The 22,046-nt window shown below is 35.3% G+C and overlaps 1 protein-coding gene and 1 pseudogene across 1 annotated transcript; one reads left to right on the forward strand and one right to left on the reverse strand.

Moving 5' to 3' along the window:
- The first annotated feature begins 397 nt into the window (after positions 1-397).
- Positions 398-4,131, forward strand: LOC133802435 (uncharacterized). Its single transcript, XM_062240734.1, has 3 exons — positions 398-632; positions 709-792; positions 3,688-4,131. Exons 1-3 carry the CDS (start codon positions 519-521, stop codon positions 3,697-3,699), a joined length of 210 nt encoding a protein of 69 aa, XP_062096718.1. The 5' UTR covers positions 398-518; the 3' UTR covers positions 3,700-4,131.
- A 2,067-nt stretch (positions 4,132-6,198) lies between these two features.
- The window catches only part of LOC133799784 (pentatricopeptide repeat-containing protein At2g35130-like), a 32,616-nt pseudogene continuing 16,768 nt past the window's right edge, over positions 6,199-22,046 (reverse strand).

Here is a 22,046-nt window from a genome sequence, read left to right on the forward strand (position 1 = left end):
TGGGCCTTGCTCCCTAGGAACTTCTGCAGCCCCTTAACCATTATTAGCACCATTTCCCAAATTGTCAGCCATGGTAAAATCCAATCTCCTCTTTGTTTTCTTGTTCTGTCTACACGTTCTTTCAATTTCCAGATCAATTGGTATAATCTCCCTATGTCTATTGCTTTGCATATACCAACAATTCCTGAAACACAATAGATTGATTCGGAATCTACTAAAGCTCTTTCTTTTCTAAATTTTTTTGTTTTAACCACTAATTTCTTTAGGAAATGATTCCCCAGTCTAATTATTCCTACAAAAAAAATTATGGGTTAATTAATTATTTTATAAAATTGTAAATTAATTAACCCACAATTTTTTTTTTAAGGAATAATTAGACTTTTAAGGAATAATTAGACTGGGGAATCATTTTCTAAAGAAATTAGTGGTTAAAACAAAAATTTCTAGAAAAGAAAGAGCTTTAGTAGATTCCGAATCAATCTTATTTCCCCGAGTAAATTGGGGTAGAGCGGACAAAGATGTTGAGGACTCGGTTGGTATGGACGAGCATTGGGTTTGCGGTCTCAGCCGCTGCAATTTCCCAATTCGTCTGGAAAGATCTTCTTGTCGATCGTCACACTTTTTCTTCCGAGGTAAACACCCTTATAATTTAAAATGTTCAAAAAGTTGTTCATTTATTTATTATCAATCTCTTGTATTTTTCCGCAGATGAAGCAGAAGTTTGATGCTCTTGAACAAAGAGTTGCTAATTTGCAGTCGGTTCCTTATCAGATTTCAAATTCTAGTACTGAGGTACTCCTCGTTTTCTCCCCTTTTTATTCTTATCATTTGGGTTATATTCAGTTTAAATATTTATGCTTTTGTATAATTCAACCGCAACTTGGGCAAGTTTCTCCATGACCTAAAATAGCAGAATTAAAAGAATAATAGTAATAAAATCCATCTGTTTGTTTTAGGCAAAGCATAATGTATATTAGAGGGGATAAAGTAATTGAAATTTCATATATGTATGTGATTATATTTATATAAAGACACATATATATTTATGTGGAAGTTATAAATTCTAATTTTTCACTATCAAAGTGAAAAATATATGTATGTGATTATATTTATATATATGTATGTGATTATATATATACACATATACATTTATGTGGAAGTTATAAATTCTAATTTTTCCCTATCAAAGTGTATATTGTAGTCATTTATAACATTTTACAAATTTTTATGAAATTCCGAATCACTTACGTTGTCGAAAATAATGTTCAAACAGTCGAATTTTTCACGCGTGCCTGTTTTTGAGTACATACGTGCAACAAGCTTTTTGGATCTTGTTTTCGGCACTATTAATTATTCTAAATTTCTTATTCTAAATTTCTTGAAACTTTGTGAGATGTACTAAATGTTTACAATATGCACTGTCATAATGAAAAATTAAAATTTATAACTATCCACGTACTGAAACGAACTTTTGTTTTTCTGAGGGAAATAACTTGTATGCATAAGTGATTTTTTTTCTGTTAATTTAAAAAAAAAAATTGAACAATGTTTTTCTAGAAATTTACAAGTGCAAAATAAGGTGCTCTCTGATTGATAAGTGGAAAGAGATTTAATAGTAAGTTGCTTTCGTTTGCACTTAATGTATATTCAAACGAACCATGAAATGCAAAGCTTAAAGGTGGAGAGAGGAACATCTGCTTAAGCAGTAACAATGAATCAATGAATTGTAAAGAGCCCTTCTTTTGAAGGATTTTGTCTCTAGTCCAGTTCTTACCTTATATGATGCATATTATATATATATTTCCCTACATTAGAACTATAATGCCCTTTCTTTGTCTTAGATCAAATTAAAAAACTTTTAGTGTTTGTTTGAGGGACATAAAAGTAGATGTGATTCTGTACTGTTGACTATGCATTACAGTTTCTTAGTTCTCAGCCGTGGTGTTTTTGGAGTACTAGAATCATTTGAGATGGTAACACATAGGAATAGTGAACAAATTAATCTCTCTCTTGGGGGAAATGAAGTTGCACATAAAACAAGTTCATTTATGGCATTGTAGTAAGTTCTGCATCCTAGAATGCAATCTTTAAGGCTTGAGTCCTCTCTGTGTGACTTTGTGTGATGGAGGGGACTGTGGGAACTGTTCTATAGAATGGCAGGCCTACATGAACTGTTGCCCTGTTGGTACCCTCACAACTAGTGAAATTCCGTTTTGTCAAATTAAATATGCTAAAAATGGAATTAACAATTAGGAAAGTGGTGGGAATTTTCATTAGGCCAACTTGATTCTCGAGTGATAGTCCTCCTATGCTTTTGATATGACAAACAATATGATAAACCCCCAGTTCGGTTTGTGTACCATAGGAAGAATACTAAATAGGCTTAGGCTTAATTGTTAAGTATTCTTTGATTATGCTACTGTTTGTATTAAAAACTGATGTGTAATATTGTAACAGGCTATTAAGAGCCTTTAGTTAGGAGCTGAGTTGGCAGAAATAATAAGGAACCATAGGCTATTTAGAGAGTGTAGAGGGGATCATTAGGGTGCGGAAACATTAAGAGAAATCAGTCTCATGTATTTGGAGAGCCCCAATCCTCTCGAAAGGTTGGAATAGGAGAGACAAGCCTCTCGAAAGCTTGTGATTTGTAATTCTTTTCTTTATTGCAATAAAGATTTCTGTGAGGGATTTCAGCTACTTCTTTGTTAGATTGATACTTGCTAAGAAAAAGTGTATCACAATAAAATAAATGAAACAATGCTTTTGTATTGCTCTAAAAAATCAAAAGAAAATTACAGGAACCCTAGGTGTTCAAGAAAATGATAGAATAATCTTAGAGTAGAAATTATCTATCACAGAATATAACACAAGTACTGAAATCCCTCACATAAATATTTTATTGAAAAAATGAACACAGTAGATACACCTAGCTTTCGAGAGGCTAGACTCTCCAAATACAACCTTTCGAGAGGACTGTTCTCTCCCCAAGTACAATCACTTCTATTTCCAAGCTACTTCTAAAATGAATCCCTCCCCTATTTAAAGGTGCTGGACAGATTGAAACTTAGTTGCCAGCTAGGATTAATACAAATCAACCCTTTAAAACATAACAGCCAACTAGATAAAACAATAAACTAATTACAGCTACTGTTAAATATAAAACAGCCCTATTTATACATGTTTCGTGGCCTCTTAGAATATACTAAAATAATAGGAGGCTTATCAGAAAATGGCCTCTACTGAATTTCACACAAAAATTGATACTCCCTTCCACTTTTTTATTTTTTATTTTTTTATTTTCACCGTTTTATTACTTATTCTGCTAATAGTTTGCATATATTCCCATTAGCACAATGTTCCCAAAAAATCACCTAATAACCTGTCACTCACCACTTAACACCTAGGCTCTCAGTCAGTACAACTAGGCAGACCTAACTTGTTCCTGATTCTTAGGACGCCTATCATATATGTGAACCTTGTAGGAGGTCTTTTAGCGAACATAAGGTTGCTTAATGTTTGTTGTTTTTTTTATCCCTGCATTTCTATATATTCCAAAACAGGAATACCATTTTATAAAGATATTATTCTATTTGTTTTACAAGTTCAAAAAGAAAATTGCTCATATTGAGATAATGCAATTAAGGTTGCTTTGTTTCACATGTTTTGATGATTTGTTGCTTATTGCAGGCTGAAGCCTAAATCTAATTTGGAGCTCAAATGAAGTTTTGCCTGTTGAATTCTATATCTTAGTTGAAGTCTTAAAATGCTGGTTTTCGTTATAGAGTAACTAGAGAGAATATATCCTTATTTCATAAGGTGAAACCCTAGTATTCACTTATGAGGAAATGAAAAATTTTAAAAAATGAAATACAAATATGAACACATGGAGTGGTTTTCTTTCTTACAAGTGATGTCCTAAAGAAGTTCTTTGCTACCTTATGTAATTTTGAAATCACTCTAGAAGTACTGCCTAGTTTGATTCAATAATCAACAGGAATTTTAGACCATTTTTATATAAGTGGACATTTGGAACAGTTGGTGACCCCAATCCTTCTTTGGTGGAATGAAAAAAAAAATCCTTTCTGGCTGAAAACTACACTTGAGAATAAATATAATGACACTTGGAATGAATTACGTTTCTTTCTTATATAGCTTTTACTTTTTCTTTGCTAAAATGGCTCATCTGCATGTAGTTTTCTTAATGGGGCTTGATTTTCAAGCTAGACATTCTCTATTGAAGCAGTTTACAGCTAGTGTTCTCTCTCCCTCTTTCGCTCTTTATAGATGTGTGTATGTATTTCTTTTTATCAATTTGAGGAGAAAAGTGATCAAATTTTGCATAAATTCGATACGTATACATGATTACAATGGTCTTAGTGGTAATCCTTGGTGTTTGGTTGAGTGTTCTAGACTACTTTCTTGTTTATTTATTAAATATGTTCAGAAGATATAATTGTACACTTTGGATACATTTCCAAAACAAAATTTGCTTATAATATTTTAAATATCCATCAAACAAGTTCTAAAGTAAGTCTTTGCGAAACCTTACAATGCTTGACAAGCACGAAACATAGTTTTATAGCCTTCAGTATTTTAGTGTTATGAGTGTTATTCTATATGTATTAGGAGAATGTGAGTTAAAAAACATAATTTAGTTGTCCATTTGCATAACGGTGCCAATAGAATTACTCTAAAGTAGTAACTTTTTATTTCATTTCATACACTAAATTTACTTTAAATTGTTTACATAATTTCAATTTAATTATATTGTAGAAATTAATATCTAATATTGTTACTATTAATCATATTTGTTTTGTCTAAATCATGCATATTGGGCTGCGTATCTATCTTATCGACCCAAATACAATTACAAAACGTGTCATGCTAATCTTGACACAATTATATTTTAATCGCACCATTTTGTTTGTGCTTCACACTAGGTCTAACCCATTTCGACACTTGTATGCTTGACATAACATTGCTCTAATTAAAATTGTGAAGGATTATTATTTTCCAAGATATTAACAAGTGTTTTCCCTTACCAATGCTATCATTTTTCCTATTGTTACAGTACAACAATCATAGATTTGAAAGAAAGATAATTTTCCAATAAGATGATCAAATTCAGAAAGAATAATTATTTGTAGCTGTACACCAATGGCTATAAGGTGAACTAAAACTGTATCCTACATTTTTTTTTTTCTTTCTAAAGGAAGCCTCTGCACAAATAGAAATAGCACCTAAACAGTGATGCAAGATGAATATTACTTGTATACATCATATGGGTATAGCATCCTCCCTATCCTTATGCATTGTTCTAATAACGGTGGTTACCTGCATAACTTGTTCATCGCTTGAACATGATGAAAGAAGAACTTTGGCAGTTCCTCCATCTGGGTAGCAGCCAGAATCAATCATTTCTTCAAAAATTTCTAAGCATCTTGTGTGTAGTTTCTTTCTAGAGTAGGCCCCAAGACGAGAAGTCCATGTCACAACATCAGTGTTATCCCCAAAAATTGGAGATCGATGACGTGGCAATAGAGGTGACAAGTGGCCGTGCATGGTCAGTAGGAGATATGGGTTGACCAAATAGAGGATGACTAAGTCAAGATTCCCAGAACCGGTCTTGGCACACGCGAGAATCTCTCATTCTTCCCACAAATTTGGTTGTTCTGTTATATTTTGAATATTTTTGTAATTTAAATATAATAAGAATAATAAAATATTCCGATTCTAGGGGATATCAGATGTATGATCCTAAGCCTATAAATACATGGCTTATGAGATCAGAAGGGCTTCTTGTTTTTGGACTTTTTGGGAAATTTTGGGTCCAAGTTTTCTAGAGAGAGAAAGTGCTTGTATCTAGAAAAATTCTTGTATGCTTGTAATCTGTACTGAAGAAACTCAGTTGGCTCAGTTCATCTGATCTTGAGTACGGATCTATAATCACAACTCTAAGTGGATTATGCTATTACCAACATATTGAGGCTGAACCACTATAAAAATTGCTGTGTTATTTACTTTCTGTTCAAAAACTGTCTATGTCGTTTTATTTCTCTTGAAGGTTTTATTGTTTTTTACGTTCTCACGTCGTTGGTCAAAAACGCGGTCAACAATCAGGATCTAAATTTTTCGTTGGAATTACTTGGAAGAGCTCTTCCATTCTGTCAAAAAACCCAGCCCGTCCATAAACATTAATCAAGGTGTTATATGTACTGATTCTTCTTTATATTGTCCTTTTTCCATAGCAGCAAGAACTTTCTCCATTTTTTCGAATTGCCCTAATCGACCATATAGGTTCAGATACTGTTGATGACAAAAGTGTCTGGATCTAGCCCAGACTCTTGCATCTGATTGACTATATCTTCACATTTAGCTACATTGCCGGTTCGAGAGTAGGCAAATAAAAGTAGCATATGGGATTTCATTGTTGGGGTGATCCCTATACGTTTCATCTCTTCAAACACGGCTTCAGCATCTAAATGAATGGAAAGAAGAGTACAAAAATACCAAAAGTTCAGGCTGAGATAATAGGAATTATTTCAGACAAACATGGCTGACAGATATTAGTTGCAATCAACATGTTGACATGACTTATTCAATCATATTTAAGCACAAGATAAGTATGGCAGCATTACACCAAAACTGTTTGGGATTGCAAAAGGATGAATTATACCTTTGGGACATAAAAATAATAAGTTGGCAAAAATTTGATTAGTGCTAGAAAATAATAGCGCATGAAAATTAACATTAACACCAGCTATTCACAGCAAAAGAACAAAAAGAGTATATGAGAAACTATTGGAATAAGTCATTGTGAAAGAATTGCAATTTACGAGTGACTCCTTGCACAATTACATGGATCTAAATTATGCTCTTCTTGCTTATCTGAAATGGAAAAATATTTTGCAATCTGACTTCTAGAATTCTTCTTTGTGTTTGATGCTCTAGGAGAACTTCTTTACGACTCTATATGTTTTGAGTGAATACATTGGTTTTTTCATTAAATGCATAATAATTAATAAAAAAAATTGATGCAAAACACCTCACCTGCCAACTTTTATTTTGTTTTTCTATGGGTTAGATTGTTCATCATTGATCCTAATAACAAGTTTCTTTCTTAAAAGTAGGTCCAGTGAAGGATACCAATGAATGTTATTGGATTGTTGGATTCAAAATGTTAGAGCTACAATTATGGATAAACTTCAATAGTATTTCAGATAGAGTATGACAGAATTAAGACCACAAAATGGAAACTTTCCAAATTTTAGTTTATTGTACCTTCATGAAGACCAGCTCGTCCGTATGCACCTACCATGATATTGTTTGATGCTCTATCTGGTTCGCAACCAATGTGCTGCATGAGTGAAAAAATTTCTGTAGCTCCAAATGGAAAACCTGCACGACTGGTTGGCGAGAGTCATAAAAATTGGATGCATGCCAAAGCAACGTAAAGGGAAAAATGCATAGAAAGTTATAGCTTTAGTTGCCTCCAGAAAATCAACTTCGAGAACACATGACTTGCTGTATTAACTTCAAAACTATCAAATTAGAAGAGTTTTGGTGGTAATATCATAGTCTCAACACAATAATGCATGCAACTTCTATAATGATATTTATCGAAGGTTTAAAAGTAAACTCATCAACCAACTCAAATAGACAAGCTTCGTATGCTTTTGTGAATATGCCAAACTTTTTTCCTTTAAAACGGCCAAAACATGTGAGTATTTTTCCTGGTTGTGCTTCATAAACCATCACCAAATTTCCCTTAGTTAAATGAAAGTTATACATGAAAGTATTTTACTGCAAATTCATTTAAGAGTTGACACTAACCTGTAAGATTCCATTAGCGCATTGTAAGCATACACGTCAGGCTCGTGCCCTGCTTCTTGAAGCTGTTCAAATGTTTCTTTTGCTTTTTCACAAAGTCCCTCCCTGGCAAATGCATTGATCAATGCAGTATACGTGCAGATATTTGGTTTACACTTCTGACTTCTGATTTCATGAAACATCTTCAACGGCATATATGATTTAATTTCCTGCATAGACCTCAAGTTTTAAAGATTTCATAGTATTAAAAGAGAGAGGGAAAATAAAAACAACAATACCAAAATAGCAAGCAATGTTTAGAGAACACATCAATTCACAATTCCAGGGGAAATGGGAAGTTCGAAATCACGCCAACTCCTACAGGAGTATTTTAATACACTCTAGAAAGGACACAATGAGAATAATTTGTAAAGCTAATAGAACTTCACCCATTTCAAGTAATTGTCAGAATCAGTTTCTTAGATAGACCGCTAAAGAACCTCTTAACCAGTAAAATATCAAGTACATGGAGACCAAATAAACCTAATTATCAGTTTTCCTAGATCATGTATCTGTATTTGTACAGCCATAAATTTCCAAGATAAATATATATTTTATTTGGATAAATTTTTTTCTCTCATGAGTCCCTCTTCAAAATGGTTACAATATTGAAACATACAATACAGTCAAACAAAGGTTCAAAACTCATGTGGACATCATAGTATTTGTACTGAAACAAAAAAGCATTGACTGCAATTGAAAAATATGATGATGTTGAATAATTCGGTATTTCTTGTAGACATGACTGAAACCTTTTCAAAATACGAGGAAAACGAAACAAAATTTAAATTTAACATTACTCACCTTTCCATATAAGTTGATCAGCATTGTATAAGTGTTAGTAGATGGCTGGCAGCAATCCCTCTTCATCCTTTGAAAGATCTCTATTGCTTTTTTAGGCTTTCCTTGTTTTATTAGCCCATCGATATAGGCATCGTACACAACTGTACCTAAAGAAATGATATTTAATCATAAATTAACAATATATATTAAAACAAAGCTAATTTAAAACTTGTTACTTTACTGATTTGATATGTTTACAATACATTTTTGTCACTGTAAATGGGGTATTTTAAGTGGTTTTGTTATTCTTAACGAAGATTGTTAAGCAAAAATTTCATATTTAGAAAAAAAATAATAATAATAAGAAAAAATAAATAAATGCGAAACACAATTTCACCTATGCCAAATTTATAGCATAAGATTTTATTTATTTAAGTTCGACCCTTCCGAGATTATAAGAATAACCTCTTAATTACAATCCTTTTATTTAAAGGAAATACCCTTTGATTCCAATTAAGATGATATTAAATAATTTTAAATAATTTAGGGAGAACTGTGATGAATTTGGAATTGCGGCTGAACTCAGTAATTTTGGCTAACTGAGTTGCCTACATATATTCTTTGTGAAGGATCAATCCACTTGTAGTTCGGATTGAGATATTTTAGAATTTGAATATAAGAATTCCGGTATATGACCATTTTCAGGAATTCTTTGCCATTTGAAAATTTGGAAAAATTCCTAGGTGGATGACCTTTTATGGAATTTTGAGATTTGTGTTTTTATACCATTTTGCGGTATCGGCGACTGCACTTAGTCTTGGCAACTAGGTTGCCTACGTATCCCTTTTTAGGAATCAAGTCTAACGTAGCTCCGGGACATCTTGTGATGCTTTGAAAGTTAAGAGGTGAATGACCTATTTTTGGGGTACCATTTATTATGACTTTGAATTTTAGTGCACTTTTAATTTTGAGATAAAATTACCATCTTTGAGATTTCGTGAGGTTAATGACCTCTTTGAAATTTTGGAATGATATTTCATCATTTGAATTGATTTTGATGAGCTCATTTGGAATTTTATACCATTTCTCATGGTTTTGGAATTTTGTCATTTTGGTGACAATTTTATGTCTTGAAATCTCATTATTTATATATATTTTTAATAATTTATTTTATATAAAGAGATTATTTGACTAATATTTTAATTGATTATTCCAAATTTTGTGGGGAATAATCTAAAATTTTATATCAGGTAATATCATTATTTCAAAATTCAAATTTTATTATTTAAAAATTTGAATTTAAAATTTTGAGATAGAATCTGACTGTATTTATGTTTTGAATTTTTCAAATAATATAAATATCTTAAAATTCGAATTTGAATTTTGGTTTCAAATTTAAGATATTTTGTTGTTTTTTTTTTATATATAGATTATTTAATTATTCATTATATCTCTGAGTCTATTTAATAGCTTTGCAGAGATAAAATAAGAGTCATAAGATAAATTGCAATTCTTTGACAGAGCATACCCACAAATTTTTTTATCCTCAAGATAAACCCCTTTTATGTATATATTGTATATGTAGAATACACATCTTTTGATGTATCATATATACATATATAGAGTATCTTTCTCCACTTAATCTAATATACGTATGTATATATATATATTTATATGTTTTGAGTTTGGCTTATCTAATTTCGGTTGATCAAATTTTACATATATATATATACTTTTGCTTAAAATTGTATGTACGGCTGATCACAAAACCAAATATATATATATATATAGATTTTTGAGTTGTATGGGCACCACGTTGGACTTGGTCCCAATAGACTCTCTTTTATGTCACCATTGAGTAAGTAACTATAATAGATTCTTTACTCTTTACATCAATACATATATATATATTGAGATGTCTTACTGTTAATATGCGTATGCTCCTTTTTTATTTACTGATAAGAAAGTCAATTAATAATTATGGTTTCTTCTTGACCCTTCTTTACAGTACACATTTTTTCTTTCCTCAATCAGCTAGACGTGGGACACTATTGAGACTTTGGGATTTGATTTCAAATTCGATACTCATACGCATGAGTAAGAGTCGGGAAGCTTTGAACGTTTCACAACTGGATAATCATTTGGTAAGTTGTACACATATATATTTTCAAGCTCACATATACATGTATATATGGTCGACCGAATACTGGGTCATAACTCATTTTGAAAGCACTGAAGAATACAAATTTTGCTTTTGTTTTGTTTTGTTTATTGGCCGTATAAGACATATAAACTTTGCTTTGTTTATAGTTTTTTTTTATTGGCCGTATAAAACAAAAATGCATTTATAACATATGTTGTATATATGGTATGCATTACCAGCAGCCATTTATATATATATATATAAATGGCACATTTTTTTCGTTCAACAGATGCATATGCATATGCCCCTTTCTATATATATATATATGGCTGAAGATGAAATCATATAGGCATTTTGAACTATATATATATAAATCTGAACTGATTTGTTGCAAACATATGTCAGTATTCGACCATTTTCGTGCTATTAGTCCTCCCAGTTTTCATTTATTTGTTTTGGTGTACAACTATACACATATATATCAATATTCATTCAAATTTTAGAGTAATTTTATCTCTTTTGAACTTGACCAGGAAATTGACTAGCCAATCCCAGCACTGCTTAGACAAATACTTTGATTATTTGCAATTTCAGTGAGGTATGAGATATTCAATCAAGTTTTCTATCTTAGTGATAATTTTGGCAGCATAACAATTTCCTTAAATCTCCTATTCTTTCCTTTGGTTATGTACCACATATTGACTTATTTTCTAAAGTCTAGTGAACCAAAAGGAAGCCATGAAGATTTACAATAACTCAAGCAGTATAACACCATGAAAAATTCATATATATATATATATATATATTTTGATGAAGTATCACATGTTGACTTATTTTCTAAAGTCTAATGCATCAAAGATAAGAATTCATGATGAAATTGGCAACATAAAAAATATTAGTCTTTTCATTTCCCCTTTGATTATATATCACATCAACTTATTTTCTGAAGTCTAGTGAATCAAAGGGGATGAGAATGACTCTTAATCACCATAGATTAAAAATAAAAGAGTCAAAAGAAGAAGATATAGATCATTTTTATGAATCTTCACTTACCCTTGTAAAGCTTGAATGAAGGCTTTAGAATATGCAGTGTTCTTTTCTTCTCAATTTGTCTGGTTCACTTTTGTGTATCAATTTTCTTTGTCCAAAACCTCCAAAAAAATTCCAGTAACTGTTCTGCTCTCTACCTTTTTATAGAGCCTTTTATTTTATTATTTTTATTTTTAATAAAAAACCCACTCAACGTAAAAGTGGTGGAAGTGGAGAAAATATCTCCTTTATTTGCTCTTTTGACTGACTGATCCCTTTTTTATATATTATTATTATTTTAATAACTAAATATTCCTTTCAGGTTTTAATTAATTTATAAAGGAAATATTTATATATTAATAATAATAATGATAATAATTTGTTGCTGTTTTTTTTTTTCGTTCAACAGATGCCCTCTCAAGCAAGTGCGTGTCATTTATGTAAACGTACCTTGCTTGAGAATTTTTCCTATATTCTTTTGTTTGACACACTAAATTCTGTTTCTTGTGCAGTATGTCTACGTTTGGAGCTCTAGGCTCTCAAAGAGCACCGGATGAATTTGGGAAGGAAGTTAGGATTGGGCCACGTTATCATCGTTCTATGTCATTAACAGAAGTTCAGGCATCTAATAACAACCAGGATCCTATCTCTCTTTTTAAGATTGAGACTGTCAGTTCAGGGGACTTAAGATACCATTCTTCTGATGATGATAATGTCATCCACCATGTCAGAGGTTATGGTGCCATTTTTCGAGCAAATGTCTTAGGAGATGTTGATAATAAAGAGGATGGGATTTGGCTTACCAAGTGAATGAAGATTTCTTTCCAGGTCTTTATCGTTATTTAAAGGACAGGAAAGCAAATAACAATTTTGTCTTTCGGGGACGAGCCGAGTTTATGCGGTGCCTCATGGAGTGGACCGAACAGGTGTTGCTCTACCACCAAAGTGTTTTGAACAAAGCTGGGATTTATGGTGCCATTTCCGTGTCCAGGTACCCTTTCTTATGGGTTTTTCATGTTTGGAGAGCTTTTTCGGAACTTTGGGGTCCTTTGTCTAATACCTTCCATCATAGTAGTGGTGAGATGGGTATTTCTTTATATGACTTGAAGGTTATTGGTGGTTTGCCCATTTTAGGAGTTCCTTATGAGGAGTTCATCCCTCTTAATGAAAAGTTGGTGAATGGTGATCCATATTGTTCCACTACTGCGGAGCTTTTACGAATCCATGCCCAAATATGTGATTACTTAAAAAACAAGGGTGCATATAGTCGTTCTAAGGGTATGGGTGTATCTTGGAAGCAATGGATTCGATTTTTTTTACCGAGGGCCAATTATCTTTGAAGGGGTAAAAACAAACTCAACTGTTAAGACCTCCAGAAAATTTAGCCAGCAGAACATTGGTGAAGTTTATGATCTTCATTCTATTCCCTTAAATGTATCAAAGGAGGGTGGTCTTGCAGCATTCTTGTCTTTATGGCTAAGCCGCTTTGTCTTTCCTACCCCGGGCCAGAACATTAGACCTGAATCTTTTTATATGGCTTCAGTCATGGCACATGGAGTCAGAGTTTCACTTGCGCCTTCTGTCTTGGGCTATATATATCATGCTTTACATAATTCTGCATTACTTTGTCAAGAATGAGGTGAAGGTTTTTTACCTGTGCATTATGTGTTGGGGTGGTTAGCTGAGCACTTTCGTGATCTTTATCGTGGTTGGGATCTTACTCCCGGTTTGCCTTATTTGAGTAAATATGCTGGGGTTCCTGCTAGATACCAGACTTTGAATAGGGCTAGGCATATTTTGAGGGGGGAGGATTATGTTATTCACCGACCATATTATTTCCCTTTAGAGGAAGATCATGATTGTTTGGACAATGAAGATTTGTCTGATGAAAAATTTGAATTTTTAGTGTCAATGCGCTCTGCTTTATTACCCGTGAGAGTTAGCAGTGATATATATATGGAGCCTTATTATCCCAATAGATTTGCTCGCCAATTTGGTTTTGACCAAGGTGTTCCCTCAGAGAACTTTTGCTTGAGTGTCCCTAGGAGGACGCAATGTGGAATAGAAGATATCGCTAAAGCTTGGGTTTTGATTTTAAGGAGGAATACCAACATTCGTTTTCATATACCTAAGATTACTCGTATGGGTCAATGTACATGGTGGTATTGTCGTTGGTGGGTGAGGAGTAGCCTTCCGTACTTAGGGAGATTTGTCAAGAAGATTCATACAGAATTAAAACAACCCTATGAAGAGGACGAGTCAAAGTATGTAATCCAGGACATCCGCGAAATTTACTCCACCCTTGATGAGGTTTTTGTGAAACGGACTTCTCAGACTGATGACTTCGCCAGTGCTAGTAATGCTGACAGAGAGTCAGATAGTGACGATACTTTAGACCCATATTTCAAAAGAGTAAAGCGTGCAAAGCATGATGAGCATAGTCATAATGAAAGTATTTCGTTCCCAGTTACTCAGAATTTAGGGATTAGGCCATCTGATGGTTGCTTTGACACTTCTAGCTCCAGAGTTGAGGAACTTGTTGCATTTGATGGTCATGTTGATATTGGGTTTGATGATGGGGTGTCACCTGGAGATGCTATTTCAGCAGAACCAATTGTTTCACAAGAGCTTGTTCTTCCACCAGATCCACCTATTCCTTGTTCAACTATTCCTCTGCCAGGTCCGGTACCGACAATGTTAGCTTCAGCAATCACCAACTCTCATTTAAATGAGTATACCAAAAGGTTTGTGATTGATATCATGAAAGACATCCTCCATTTGTTATCTTCTCCTTTGCTACCAGATGATATTCTGGGACATCGTCCTGAAATGGACACAAAAATTGACATATTGAGTACCGTTTGTGAGAAGTTTAAATGTAACTTAGCAGAGATTACATGGTTTATTGACACTGTCAATGATTCATTCGAAGCAAAAGAAAAATCTGTCGCTTCTACCAAAATTGTTGAAAGTGCCCTTAACCTTGATGAGTCTCTTATCCATGACCTTCTTCGTCGTGATGAAGACAATTCGGCAGCTATGAATCGTGTGTCTATATCTGTCTCCAACAAGAGAAAGGCCTTTGAAGATTTTAAAATTGAGGAGGCAGAGATTATTGCAGTAGAACTGGCCATACAACAACGACGAGCTAAGTTTGAAGCTGGAAAAGCATCATTTGAAGAAGATCTTTCTAGTCTTAATGACTCTTTGAAGAAACATCAACATCTTGCTGAGGAGATAAGTCAATCAAAGGACCAAGCTGGTGTAGAAAAATTCTATGAAGCCGAAAGGGCAAAAACGACACTCAAGGTTCAAGAAGAAGAATTCCGGAAAAAACTTGGTGCTTTGACTTTATTTCTCCAGATGGTCTGAAGATTTCATCATTTTGTTTCTGAAACTTTTAGTTTTAGTTTTTGTTTTTGTTACTTTTTTTGTTTATTAGCCTTGAGGACTAATAGTATTTTTTCATTCAGACTTTTTAGAACTTTGATTCTTTTGTTGGGAGGAATATTTTGTTTTTATTTTTGTGGCTGCATCCAATTTTGTTTAGATTGCCTACGTACCTTTTTAAGGGATCAAGCCATTCGTAGTTCTTTACATTTTTTTTTTGTGAGATAATAATTTTTTTTTGTTTTGTGGCTGGGCCAAGTTATAAACTAGATTGCCTACGTACCCGGAATGAGATCAAGCCTTACGTAGTTCATTGCACACCTTTTTTTTAAGTGTGCGGTCTACACAGTAGGTGAGAACCTTTTGTTTAAGTGTAGAACTTCTTGATGAACTTTCCGTTTACACATGGGTAGATGCGTCAGCCTTCTGAATCAGAAAGTTCATATGTCCCTCTTAGGAAGACCTTAGTGACAACATACGGTCCCTCTCATTTTGCCTCAAATTTTCCTTTCATCCTTCTAGTTATGACAACAGGTCTTTTTACGGTAAGCACTAGGTCTCCAACTGAAAAATATCAGAATTTAACTTTCTTGTTGAATGCCCCAGCTACCTGGGCTTGGTAAATTTTGAGCTTTTGTTGAACAGCAAGTCGTTTTTCATCTAATGCTTCAAGCTCAGCTAGACGGACTTGCACATTTTCATCTGGGGTCGTTAGTTGAGTAGCAACTCTTAAGGAAGGTATTTGAACCTCCAAAGGTAAAACTGCTTCAGACCCAAACACCAAGTTATAAGGTGTACAACCAGTCGTAGTTCTTACAGTAGTTCTATAAGCCCACAAAGCTTCTGGGAGGCGCTCGTGCCAATCCCTTTTATTCTTTGTCACCGTCTTCTTCAAGATTTTGCATAACACCTTATTAAATGCTTCTGCTTGACCATTTGAAGACGAATTATAACTAGCTGAAAAACTGTGCTTGAATTTGTACTTGTCCATCAATTTGACCATTGCCTTACATTTGAAATAAAGGGCATTGTCGGAGATAATTTTTGAAGGAACCCCGTATCAATAAATTACGTGAGTCCTTATAAAGTCCGCGACATCCTCTGCTCGTACTTCTTTTAATGGTATAGCTTCGGCCCATTTGGAGAAGTAATCTGTAATGGCCAGGATGTATTTGTGGGCTTTGGAAGAAGGAAGGTGGTGTGAAGGAACCAATAACGTCCATTCCCCATGTTTCGAAAGGCCATGACAATATAGAAGGATGGAGTGGTTGAGGGGGTTGGTGGATGAAATCTCCATGTAATTGGCACAACTTACAACATTTAGCAAAATTAATCGCATCTTGAACCATAGTAGGCCAATAGTAACCCAACCGCTTTAATTGAGCTGACAGTTTTGGGCCAGCTTGATGGGCGCCACATGTACCGGCATGAGTTTCTTCAAGTTCATGTGCTGCCTCTTCTTTCGAGAGACATCTCAACAATATCCCATCGAATGAACGTTTGTACAATGTGTCATTAAAGACCACAAATCAAGGCGCTCTTCTTCTTACATCCACTCTTTTCTTCAAGTCTTCTGGCAAGACTCATTTTTGGATGTAGTTTTTGATTGGTTGATGCCAGTCGTTTTCATTTGCGTTGTCCAGGAAAGTTATCAAGTTGACTGTATTTTCTTCTTCAATTCTTTCCATGGATTGGGATAGTACATGGCGCTCCCCTATGGTAATTTGGATATCCCTTTCTTCAGGAAGTGTCAGCGAAGCAGCTAAATTAGCTAACGCATCAGCTTTACCATTTTTTGATCTAGGGATATGATTTAGAGTTATATCTTGAAATTGACCAAGCAAATATTTAGCCTTTTCATGGTAGGGGATTAAATTCTCGTGCTTGACTGCAAATTCACCACTCATTTGTTTAATGACCAAGAGAGAATCGCCAAATACTTCCAATGATTGTATTTTCATTTCGAGGGCAACTTCGAGGCTGATAACTAACGCTTCGTATTCTGCTACATTATTGGTACATATAGCTAGAATATGAAAAGAGTAAGGTATCAGGCCTCCCGATGGTGTCACAAAGACAATTCCAGCACCTGCCCCACTATTTTTCGCTGCCCCATCAAAGTATAATTGCCATGATGAAGTATCTACTGTGAAAACTTCTTCGTTTGGAAGATCTTCTCGCAACTCCATATCGTCTGGAATTGGGTGTGCTGCCAGAAAATCCGCCAATGATTGCCCTTTTATTGCTTTTTGCGGGACAAAGTTGATTTCAAATTCTGACAAAATCATAGACGATTTGGCCAGTCGTCCAGACAACACGGGCTTTGATAGAATATATCTTAACGGGTCAGCTTTTGACCCTAAAGTCACAGGGTGTGAGAGTAAATAATGCCGTAATTTTGTGACTGAAAAAATTAAAGCCAAGCACACTTTCTCGATTGGAGGGTAGTTTTGTTCTGCCCCTACTAAAGTTCTACTTAGGTAGTAAAGAGCCACTTCTTTTCCCTCCTCATTGTTCTGCGCCAGCAAGGCTCCCAAGGAGCGGTCAAGTGAGGTGATATATAATATCAATGGCTTTCCTAAGATTGGAGCTCTTAACACTGGTGGGTGTAACAGGTATTTCTTAATACTTTCAAAAGCATTTTGGCATGCCTCATCCCAAATGAATGGGACATTTTTCTGCATCAATCTCGAAAAAGGTTGACATCTACCGGACAGGTTTGAGATGAACCTTCGGATATATGCAAGTCTTCCTTGTACTCCACGTAGTTGACGTAAGTTACGTGGGGGAGGCATTTCCAAAATTGCTTTGATTTTTGCGGGGTCGATTTCAATTCCTCGATGTCTGACAATAAACCCGAGGAACTTTCCTGATGTTACCCCAAATGCACATTTTAAAGGGTTCATCTTGAGATTGTGTTGCCTGAGCCTATCAAAGACTCGTTTTAAATCATCAAGATGATTTGACCTTTCTTTTGTTTTGACCACTAAATCATCAACATAACATTCCACAGTATTGTGCATCATGTCTTCAAAAATAGTGGCCATTGCTCTTTGGTAGGTTGCCCTTGCATTCTTTAGGCCAAATGGCATAACTGTATAGCAAAATATGCCTTTTGGTGTCCGAAAAGCAGTGAGCTCTTCATCTTCAGGTGCCATCTTGATTTGGTTGTACCCAGAAAACCCATCCATGAATGATAAGGCATCGAAACCAGTGGTAGTATCTACCAATAACTCAGTGATGGGGAGGGGGAATTCATCTTTTGGGCAAGCCTGATTAAGATCTCGGTAATCCACACATATGCGGAGTTGCCCATTTTTCTTCATCACAATGACAATGTTTGCGAGCCAAATGGGATACTTAACTTCCCTAATAAACCAGCAATTTCTTAACTTGTCAATTTCTACCTCAATTTTGGGAAGTAGCTTTAGTCGAATTCTTCTTTGAGATTGTTTAACAGGGGTAGCGTCTTTCGATACTGCCAACCTGTGTACGGCAACCTTTGGATCCAACCCTGGCATGTCTTGATACTCCCAAGCAAATACATCTTTGTTTTCACGAAGGACTTGTTTGTACTGTGGTAATTCTTCTTCGGTTAATAAAGCACTGACAAATACCGGTTTTGGATCGTCCTCAGTCCCAAGGTTGATCTCTATTAAATCATCCACTGTTTCTTTTCCTCCATCTTCGAATTCTTGAGGTGCTGGTTGAAAAATGTCTATAAAATCTTCCAAAGGGTTTGAGCTCGAGCCTTCATCTTCTATGGCCAAACTTTCTTCAAAAGAGAGGTAATTTACTTGAGCAATATTTTCTTCATCTTCTTGTGTTTCATGCCCTTGAAGAATAGTAATTCTCAAGGGTTTCTTTTGTTTTGGCACCCACCGCTTTTGCTTTTTAGTTCCCTTTGGCTGTGGAGCACTTGGAAAAACAAGCCTTTCAAATGCTGACACTCGTGGGGTGGATGTGCTTGCTTCAAGTCTGTCAAACACCGACACCCGCAGGGAAGGTGTGGGTACATCGTCATTGCGAAACATTTTTTGTTCCTCGTCTGTTAACTCGTCTGGTTCAAAAGAAGCTTTTAAACAATCACTATTTTGATGGATTGTGATTCCTTTTTTCTTCATGACATGGAACTTTTTCTTTTCCACTTTGAAGGCTTTAGGAGTTACAGAAGTTGAAGATTTTTTATTAAGAGTAACAACCCTTTTATTTTTCCTGCTATTTTCACCAAAAGTAATTGAAATTTTCATTTTACCCTTGGGTAGTGACTGATCAATTTTCCTTAGCGGTAAAGTAAAGCTCGTCATAAGGGCTGTCATCGAATCCTCAATCGGTGTCAAAGCTTTTTGCCCCACTCCTCGTTGACTTTTAGGGATGTACTTGAAGGTTCGTTTTTTGTTAGATACCTTCAAGTCCTCCTCTTTAGGCTGAGGAGATTCCACAGGGGATAGTTACTTAACTTGGAGGGATTTCTGTGAGGTTGAGCTTTCATGACATTTTCCCTCCTCAAGTTTCTCTTTCAAAATTGTGACATTAGCCGACTTATAAAATTTTGCATCAGCGTAATTCACCTGTTCCCCGTAAAAGGGATTTGGGTCTGCAGTAACACTTCTGACTTTGCCTTCCTTGCAAAACTTAAAGCATTGGTGAAGTGTTGAAGAAATGACCCCATATTCATGAAGCCAAGGTCGCCCTAACAACACATTATAGGATGTGTCTGAATCAATGGCATGAAATAAGGCTTCAGAATTAAGTTCGCCTATTTCAACTTTCAATGTGATACTTCCCCTTACTTTTTCTCCAACTTGGTTAAAACCTTGAATTGTCAATGATGACGGAGACAATTGACGTGGGTGTAAACCAACATCTCTCAAGGTTTTTAAGGGGAGTACATTCACAGCTAATCCACAATCCAACATGATGCGGCTCACGCGAACATTAGCAACCATACCCATCACGTAGAGAGGCCGATTATGCAAGGCGGCTCCCAACTGACGGTCTTTATCATCAAAGGTTATGCATGCCATACAAGAGGTATGCATCTCGAGTGATGTAGGTTTTATTGGCTCTATCTTCTCCGTATAAAATTCAGGACTTGTTAATGCAATAACAAGTGCATTTCTATGCTCAGGAGACATTTGCAGTGCGTCATAAACGCTCAAGAGAGCAGGGATGCGCTTTAGATGAGCCAATATATCATATTTTGCTCGCGTCATTTCATTTTCACCAGTGCTTTTGTCTCTTCGATCGTCATTAGCGAATTCTTTATTGGTCGAAGATGAAGGCTTTTGAAGGTCTTGTTTAGCCTTTTCAAGCTCTTTCGCTTCTTTTGCCTTCTTTGCAATAATTTTCTGCCGCATATCTTGCAAGGTAATTTCATCTACCTCTTTTTCACTTTTGGACAAGGTAGATTCAAGACCTTCTTCTGCCAGTAAAGTCATGCAGCAATGTGACATACTGTCGTCACCAACAATTGCCTTTTCCCGTAACTCTTTTGGTAAAAACTCCCCCAGAGTTACTAGGTTTCGTTTTGGTTGTTCAAGTTCATTTATTTTTAAAGCAATTTTTTGCTTTCCAGTCCTTCACTTATTCTTGTGATTCTTTGTTTCTGGTGTACCCCATGATTTGACTCCAGAGTTTCCAGATGGTTTCCGAGATGGACTTTTACTTTTTGTAGGTTTTCTTCGAGTACATGTTTGCCATGTACTTTCCGAATCCTCTTCACTATCATACCAATCATCCCAAATTTCTAAATTGGGCTCTGTCATGAGCTCATACAAAGTAGGAATATTTGGATTTCTTGGCTTCGGCATGTCTGAGTGGGCTTGAACTATTGTAACTTCCTTATCAACTTCAAATGCCACAGAAATTATGTCCTTTTGTGTGGGATCGTTTGGTATTTGGTCATTCTCCATTAAGGAAGTCATATTTGTCACTGCTTTTCCAAGAGAAGAGTCAATTTCAATTTCTTTTCTCTTGATCATGCCTTCGATAATGTTTTTGACGATGTAGCAATCCGTCAGTGGATGGCTCACAATTCGATGATACCGGCAATAATTTGGGTTATTTGTCATATCAACCTCGTTGGGTCGTTTAGGCTCAGGAAGTCTTATCGCTTTAGCCGTTAATAACTCGTCGAAAATTTGGTCAACGTCATCATCGTCAAATGAATATTTGACTTCTTTCCTTTCTTTGAGAGTTAATTTCTTTTGCGGCTCTCGTGCCCTCCCTTTATCTTTATTGTTGCCGGTATGGATAAAAGTGGCCATTGATTCTCCCTTCTTTAATGGCTTTTTGTTTTCGAATCTCGGTAAGGGTTTGCCACCCTTTTGCCGAGCAATTTGTATTTCAACATTACATGCCTTCGAGACAAGCTCATTGAAAGTTTTGGGCTCTGCTGTGCCCACGAAGGTTGCCACCTTAGGGTTAAGGTTTTTGGCACACATTGAAACCGCAGCTTGTTCTGATAACCTTTCTGGACATTGGAGGTTAAGATTTCTCCATCTCGTTATGAATTCATTAGCATTTTCACTGGTTCATTGCTTCGTTTCCACCAGGTCATGGATGCTTATGGTCTTTTTTTGAACTCACAAACTGTGCTAGAAAGGCTTTTTGCATGTCGTCCCAGGTATTTATGGATCCTGGGGGCAATTGAGTGTACCAGGTGAACGCTACCTCTTTTAGCGATTGCACGAATTGTCTAATCAACAGTGCATCTGACTGGGCAGATTCATCGCATGCAGAAGTAAAATATGCCAAATGCTCATGGGGAGAACCGTTAATTCCATCAAACTTTTCGAACTTTTGTCTGACATAGTTTGGTGGAAACGAG

This window comes from Humulus lupulus, chromosome 9 (genome assembly GCF_963169125.1).
Source record: "Humulus lupulus chromosome 9, drHumLupu1.1, whole genome shotgun sequence".
Taxonomy (NCBI): domain Eukaryota; kingdom Viridiplantae; phylum Streptophyta; class Magnoliopsida; order Rosales; family Cannabaceae; genus Humulus; species Humulus lupulus.